Source organism: Argentina silus (genome assembly GCF_951799395.1).
Source record: "Argentina silus genome assembly, chromosome: 18".
In the NCBI taxonomy this organism is placed as follows: Eukaryota; Metazoa; Chordata; class Actinopteri; order Argentiniformes; family Argentinidae; genus Argentina; species Argentina silus.
The window spans coordinates 17,731,557-17,739,056 of record NC_139672.1 but is presented as its reverse complement, the minus strand read 5'-3'; the positions used below and the strand labels follow the sequence as shown (position 1 = coordinate 17,739,056).

Here is a 7,500-nt window from a genome sequence, read left to right as displayed (position 1 = left end):
CGTGTTCACTGGTACCATGGTCTCACACTGGACACACACACACATCTAACACACACACACACGTGAAAAAAGATAGCTAAAACACACACACACACACACACATCTAACACACACACACACACACACACACGAAAAAAGACATCCAAAACACACACACACACACACGAAAATGCATGCACAAACACACACACACACCTGTGCTGCCTCAGGGGGGGGCAGCCTGTGGCTGGGGAGGGGGGGCACGGTGGCACCACACTGCAGACAGAAGCAGGAGAAGGGGTCTGAGGGACGTGGACTGAGACACAGAGAGCACCTGGGGGGGGGGGAGAAGTACAGTACATCAATGTCTCCCACCTGAGGAGGTCTTCCCCCCCCCTCCCCTCCCCCCTATCTGAGGAGGTCCCACCCCCCACCTGAGGAAGTCTGTCTGTCTCTGGATGCGGGACAGGTGGGTGTGGTTTAGGGCTCTGAGGGGCGTGGTCTCCAGGCTGGCACTCTGAGGAGGAGGAGAGGAAGGTCCAACACCGTCATCGTCACGGTGACCAGGGACCAGACAGGAGGAGAGGAAGGTCCAACACCGTCATCGTCACGGTGACCAGGGACCAGACAGGAGGAGAGGAAGGTCCAACACCGTCATCGTCACGGTGACCAGGGACCAGACAGGAGGAGAAAAGTGGTCATCATCGTCACGGTGACCAGGGACCAGACAGGAGGAGAGGAAGTGGTCATCATCGTTAACACACGTTAACTAAATCTATATTTATATAATTATAGATCTATTTATTATTAGATTGAAATATAATATAATAATACAAATATAATAAAATGAACAAATATATAATAATATAATATAATAATAATAATAATAATAATATCATCATATGAACATACCTCAGGTCGCTGTGTGGGCGTGGCCTGCGGGGGGGCAGGGCCAGGGCAACTGAGGAAGCGAGGGCCAATAGGAGACCTGCAGGAAGCTCCACCTCCCTTCAGCTGAGGGACTGAGGAGAAACAACATCAGAACCACTGGAAGGTTAGAGCTAGGGTTGAGTTAGGGTTAGGGTTGAGTTAGGGTTAGGGTTGAGTTAGGGTTGAGTTAGGGTTAGGGCTAGGGTTGAGTTAGGGCTAGGGTTGAGTTAGGGTTGAATTAGGGTTGAGTTAGGGTTGAGTTAGGGTTGAGTTAGGGTTGAGTTAGGGTTAGGGCTAGGGTTGAGTTAGGGTTAGGGCTAGGGTTGAGTTAGGGTTAGGGCTAGGGTTGAGTTAGGGTTGAGTTAGGGTTGAGTTAGGGTTAGGGCTAGGGTTGAGTTAGGGTTGAGTTAGGGTTAGGGCTAGGGTTGAGTTAGAGTTAGGGCTAGGGTTGAGTTAGGGTTGAGTTAGGGTTAGGGCTAGGGTTGAGTTAGGGCTAGGGTTGAGTTAGGGTTGAGTTAGGGTTAGGGCTAGGGTTGAGTTAGGGCTAGGGTTGAGTTAGGGTTAGGGCTAGGGTTGAGTTAGGGTTGAGTTAGGGTTAGGGCTAGGGTTGAGTTAGGGTTAGGGTCTGGGTTAGTGTTAGGGTTAGGGTCTGGGTTAAGGTTAGTGTTAGGGGACTCACCTTGAAGCGTCAGGGAGGCGTCTCCAGATCCCCCCTCTGGCCAGGCTCCTCCTCCAACAAACTCCAGGGAGAGCTCTGATTGGTGCTCCTTCAGGAAGTTGTCCTCATCGTCCTCTGTGTGATTGGCTGAGTCGTTAGAGGGAAGGTTCTCAACCAGGAACAGCTTGGTGACCACTGCACTCTCTCTGCCATCCCTGGAGAACAAGAACAGCCATCCTTCTCTCTCTCTAGAGGACAATAACATGGTCTCTGTCTCAGTGAACTAAGGCCTTGCTAATGAGAGGGACCTTTTCTGTACTCCTGTAATCATTTCTGACTAAAAACACGTCTGTTTAATAGTCAGCTGTATCAGCAGTATCAGACAGGATCAGCGGTATCAGTATCAGTGTGTGTGTGTGTGGTGTGTGTGTGTGTGTGTGTGTGTGTGTGTGTGTGTGTGTGTGTGTGTGTGTGTGTGTGTGTGTGTGTGTGACTGTGGATTGTAGTCTACAGTGTTTAGACATTGTGATTGACTAGAGATCCAACCACAGGATTTATTTGTAGAGAAAAGTGAAGTTGGATGTACACCTGTTGGCCAATCAGGTTGTGTTTGGAATGGAGAGGTTTGAGTCAAGTCCAGTCATGCACCCAGTATACAGGTTGTAAACTGTACAATGACTGAGTAAGCTTCCTCTCAACAGTGCAGTAATAACACAAGTAAACATAACAACAATACACAATGAAGTAAGGAGCAATACAAGTCCCCCCCGCCCCACCTGCTGACGGCCAGGGCTTTGACGTTGACCCGTCCAGGAGGGAGGCGGATCGGTCCGCTGTACGTCAGCGTGCCGCCACCTCCCGGCCCCGGCCCCGGCCCCGGCCCCCTCCTCCGCGCCTCGGGACGGCTCCCGTCCAGCGTGTAGAAGACCCTCACCTCTGGGCTGTCTGGAGCACAGTGTGTGTGTGTGTGTGTGTGTGTGTGTGTGTGTGTGTGTGTGTGTGTGTGTGTGTGTTTTATATGTTTTATTATATATTATATTAAACAGCCATGCATTACATGTTTTGTTATACATTCTATTAAACAGCCGCTCTGTCACCTGATTTGATCTCAACCGGGGTCGCGGTGTCTATCTCGTGCTTGGCTTTCCCGGGAGGCGGGACTCGGACCGGTATCACGTGCGGCACCGCGACCGAACCCGCCGTCATCTTCACGTTCTAGAACCCAGAACAGAACCTCATCAGTTCACCCGAACCCGAACAAACACTCCCACGATGGAGCTCATATCCTGCTGAAAGGGAGAATCGTATGTTACGTGATTTGCTTTCAACCAAAATGCGTGTAGTTTATATTTAATAGTTGTCTCCAATGAAGTGACCGTTCTTCGTTACCGACAATAACGTCCTCCTGTGTTCGTCTGTCCCAGTAACCACAGCAACCAGTAACCCAGTAACCACAGCAACCAGTAACCACAGCAACCAGTAACCCAGTAACCACAGCAACCAGTAACCCAGTAACCACAGCAACCAGCCTCAACAAACAACAAACTCTTCCATTGGTTATTTCAACATAACTGCTTGAATATTGTCAAGTCTTTGAAAATAAATGTATTAAATGTGCCATCTTTCACTCTACATTTGTTTTTACACTTTTGTAATTATATTATTATAACGCCGTTGTAATGTCGGCAAACGGGCCTTATTTCTTGAAAAAGCTGTTTTATAGCAGAAGTATTTTCCTGTTTTTCCATCAGGCGATGCGCGGACCTCCAGAAGCGGCGACCTGCGACAGCAGAGGAAGGACCGGAGCAGCGGCTCACATGTGGATGAATGACCGGGTTAGATTATAGAGATATAGAGTTAGATTATAGAGATATAGGGTTAGATTATAGAGATATAGGGTTAGATTATAGAGATATAGGGTTAGGGTTAGACACTCAGGGCTAGGGTTAGGGTTAGGGTTAGTTAGTTAGTTACTATTTCTCTTACAACCTTCTACGATGGCGGATGTGAAAGTCAAACAAGAGTCCCCAGATGTGGCAGAAATCGAAAAGAGGTTTGTTTGCGCTCACAACGGACAGTCACGGCTAGTTACGTTAGAGGACGGCTAGTTACGTTAGCGGACGGCTAGTTGCGTTAGAGGACGGCTAGTTGCGTTAGAGGACGGCTAGTTACGTTAGAGGACGGTTAGTTACGTTAGCGGACGGTTAGTTACGTTAGAGGACGGCTAGTTACGTTAGAGGACGGTTAGCTGCGTTAGAGGACGGCTAGTTACGTTAGCGGACGGTTAGTTACGTTAGAGGACGGCTAGTTACGTTAGAGGACGGCTAGCTGCGTTAGAGGACGGTTAGTTGCGTTAGAGGACGGTTAGTTACGTTAGAGGACGGCTAGCTACGTTAGAGGACGGCTAGTTACGTTAGAGGACGGCTAGTTACGTTAGAGGACGGCTAGTTACGTTAGAGGACGGCTAGCTGCGTTAGAGGACGGCTAGTTACGTTAGAGGACGGCTAGTTACGTTAGAGGACGGCTAGCTACGTTAGAGGACGGCTAGTTACGTTAGAGGACGGCTAGTTACGTTAGAGGACGGTTAGCTGCGTTAGAGGACGGATAGCTGCGTTAGAGGACGGCTAGTTACGTTAGAGGACGGCTAGTTACGTTAGAGGACGGCTAGTTACGTTAGAGGACGGTTAGTTACGTTAGAGGACGGCTAGTTACGTTAGAGGACGGCTAGTTACGTTAGAGGACGGTTAGCTGCGTTAGAGGACGGATAGCTGCGTTAGAGGACGGCTAGTTACGTTAGAGGACGGCTAGCTGCGTTAGAGGACGGTTAGCTACGTTAGAGGACGGCTAGTTACGTTAGAGGACGGCTAGCTGCGTTAGCGGACGGCTAGCTGCGTTAGCGGACGGCTAGCTGCGTTAGAGGACGGCTAGTTACGTTAGAGGACGGTTAGTTACGTTAGAGGACGGTTAGTTACGTTAGAGGACGGCTAGTTGCGTTAGAGGACGGCTAGCTGCGTTAGAGGACGGTTAGTTACGTTAGAGGACGGCTAGTTGCGTTAGAGGACGGCTAGTTACGTTAGAGGACGGCTAGTTACGTTAGAGGACGGCTAGTTACGTTAGAGGACGGCTAGTTACGTTAGAGGACGGTTAGTTACGTTAGAGGACGGCTAGTTACGTTAGAGGACGGCTAGTTGCGTTAGAGGACGGCTAGCTGCGTTAGAGGACGGCTAGTTGCGTTAGAGGACGGTTAGTTACGTTAGAGGACGGTTAGTTACGTTAGCGGACGGCTAGTTACGTTAGAGGACGGTTAGTTACGTTAGAGGACGGCTAGTTGCGTTAGAGGACGGCTAGTTGCGTTAGAGGACGGCTAGTTGCGTTAGAGGACGGCTAGTTGCGTTAGAGGACGGTTAGTTGCGTTAGAGGACGGCTAGTTGCGTTAGAGGACGGCTAGCTGCGTTAGAGGACGGTTAGTTGCGTTAGAGGACGGCTAGCTGCGTTAGAGGACGGCTAGCTGCGTTAGAGGACGGCTAGCTGCGTTAGAGGACGGCTAGCTGCGTTAGAGGACGGCTAGTTGCGTTAGAGGACGGCTAGCTGCGTTAGAGGACGGCTAGCTGCGTTAGAGGACGGTTAGTTGCGTTAGAGGACGGCTAGTTACGTTAGAGGACGGCTAGTTACGTTAGAGGACGGCTAGTTACGTTAGAGGACGGCTAGTTACGTTAGAGGACGGTTAGTTACGTTAGAGGACGGCTAGTTGCGTTAGAGGACGGCTAGTTACGTTAGAGGACGGCTAGCTACGTTAGCGGACGGCTAGTTACGTTAGAGGACGGCTAGCTACGTTAGAGGACGGCTAGTTACGTTAGAGGACGGCTAGCTACGTTAGAGGACGGTTAGCTACGTTAGCTATCCATGTCTGGCAAGATAACGCCGTATGATTCCCAACGGAGTCACGTTTTAACGATGAGGAGGAGAGAATTCACTGGCAGGTTTAAAACAATCAGAAATAACGACGTCTACTGTTGATTGATGGGGTGATCCAGAGACTGGCTGACTAAGGCGGTAAGGACGGTGTGTCAGTCGTCAGGCTGCCAAGTCAACCGGGATCACTCAGAGTGGGTTGGTTGGGTTGGTTGGGTTGGGTTGGTTGCGCTGATGTCAGAGAAGATGCTCCAGTCCCAGACGACACACGTTTGACAGTAGTGTCAGATGACACCTTCTCTTAGTCAGCCAGTCTCTGTGTTACACCATGACACACACACACACACACACACACACATACACAATATCTAAAGGGCATTTTAAAGCCTCCTCCCCATCGGAGTTAGACAGTTAGGCGATCCAGGTGTGTGTCTCCCCTCCAGGATAAAGGAGCTGTGTCAGCAGTTCCCTCAGGGCATCACGGACCAGGTGATCCAGAACGACATGCCTCATCTGGAGGCCCAGCAGAGGGCCATGGCCATCAACAGACTGCTGGCTCTGGTGAGACACTGGATGGGACTCACTGACTGAATAGTAGCATTGGAAAGTGTGTTTGAGTGTGTGTGTGTGTGTGTGTGTGTGTTCCCAGGGCCAGTTGGACCTTCTACGGAACAGCTCAGGACTTCTCTACAGGATGAAGGACGCCCAGACAGCAAGGTGACTACATTAAACAGTTAGTAAACAGTTATAACATTGTTATAAACAGACAGCAAGGTGATGCATTATGACATCAGTCTTCTCGTATCCAATAGAAACGTGAAGCATTAGATTAATAACCTTTATCAACAACGTATCATGTTGTGTTGGTTGATGTCATGGGTGAAGACTGATGTCTAAGTGACGTTGGTCTGACTGTTGACTGGTCTGACTGTTGTTGGCTGGTCTGACTGTTGTTGACTGGTCTGACTGTTGTTGACTGGTCTGACTGTTGTTGACTGGTCTGACTGTTGTTGGCTGGTCTGACTGTTGTTGGCTGGTCTGACTGTTGGCTGGTCTGACTGTTGTTGACTCCTCAGTAAGATGAAGGGGTCAGACAACCAGGAGAAGCTCGTCTACCAGATCATCGAGGATGCAGGAAACAAAGGTTGGTATATAACTAACTGTTGTTGATGTTGTTGATGATGTTGTTGTTGTTGTTGATGTTGTTGTTGCCCTGTCAGGGATCTGGAGCAGAGACATCCGCTACAAGAGCAATTTGCCACTGACGGAGATCAACAAGATCCTGAAGAACCTGGAGAGCAAGAAGCTCATCAAGGCCGTCAAGTCTGTCGCTGTGAGTCCACCCCTAACCCCACCCCCACCCCTAACCCCAACCCCACCCCCAACCTCACCCCTAACCCCTAACCCCCACCCCTAACCCTACCCCCACCCCTAACCCCAACCCCACCCCCAACCTCACCCCTAACCCCACCCCCAACCTCACCCCTAACCCCTAAACACAACCTCATGTTGTTGTTGATGTTGGTGTTGTCGTCGTCCAGGCCTCTAAGAAGAAGGTGTACATGCTGTACAACGTGCAGCCGGACCGTTCGGTGACGGGGGGGGCGTGGTACAGCGACCAGGACTTTGAGTCTGAGTTCGTAGAGGTTCTGAACCAGCAGTGCTTCAAGTTCCTGCAGAGCAAGGTATTAAGTTAGGGTTGATGTTGTTGATGTTGTTGATGATGTTGTTGTTGATGTTGTTGTTGTTGTTGTTGTTGATGATGATGTTGATGTCTTGTTCAAGCTGAGAGGAGCCTGCATCAGTCTAACCCCCAACACTGTCACTCACACGTGTGTGTGTGTGTGTGTGTGTGTGTGTGTGTGTGTGTGTGTGTGTGTGTGTGTGTGTGTGTGTGTGTGTGTGTGTGTGTGTGTGTGTGTGTGTGTCAGGCCGAAGCAGCCAAAGACAGTAAGCAGAGTCCCATGGTCCAGAGGAACAGCTCCTTCGCCACGTCCCACGAAGTCTGGAAGTACATCTGT

At 50.1% G+C, this 7,500-nt stretch overlaps 2 protein-coding genes across 5 annotated transcripts in view; one reads left to right on the top strand and one right to left on the bottom strand.

Moving 5' to 3' along the window:
• dzank1 (double zinc ribbon and ankyrin repeat domains 1) overlaps nt 1-2,773 on the bottom strand; it is a gene marked incomplete at its 5' end in the record, with an annotated part of 8,074 nt that extends 5,301 nt beyond the window's left edge. The window contains 7 exons of the mRNA XM_083689630.1: nt 1-45; nt 196-313; nt 414-481; nt 892-1,001; nt 1,589-1,782; nt 2,344-2,512; nt 2,665-2,773. The exon at nt 1-45 is cut by the window's left edge and continues 69 nt beyond it. Of these exons, the coding sequence (XP_083545756.1) occupies nt 1-45; nt 196-313; nt 414-481; nt 892-1,001; nt 1,589-1,782; nt 2,344-2,512; nt 2,665-2,773 (813 nt within the window). The remainder of the gene's footprint in view (nt 46-195; nt 314-413; nt 482-891; nt 1,002-1,588; nt 1,783-2,343; nt 2,513-2,664) is intronic.
• A 611-nt stretch (nt 2,774-3,384) lies between these two features.
• The window catches only part of polr3f (polymerase (RNA) III (DNA directed) polypeptide F), a 5,311-nt gene continuing 1,195 nt past the window's right edge, over nt 3,385-7,500 (top strand). For 2 of the 4 annotated variants that reach the window (XR_014554724.1, XM_083689568.1), the window contains exons 1-7: nt 3,389-3,620; nt 5,923-6,040; nt 6,129-6,196; nt 6,556-6,623; nt 6,700-6,812; nt 7,021-7,164; nt 7,411-7,500. The exon at nt 7,411-7,500 is cut by the window's right edge and continues 18 nt beyond it. Coding sequence is in view for 3 of the 4 variants with exons in the window: in XM_083689568.1 (XP_083545694.1) it covers nt 3,565-3,620; nt 5,923-6,040; nt 6,129-6,196; nt 6,556-6,623; nt 6,700-6,812; nt 7,021-7,164; nt 7,411-7,500 (657 nt within the window). In the remaining variant the exon portion in view is untranslated. Of the gene's footprint in view, nt 3,621-5,922; nt 6,041-6,128; nt 6,213-6,555; nt 6,624-6,699; nt 6,813-7,020; nt 7,165-7,410 lie in introns of those variants that run through there. The other 2 variants (XM_083689567.1, XM_083689569.1) reach the window with 2 other exon arrangements.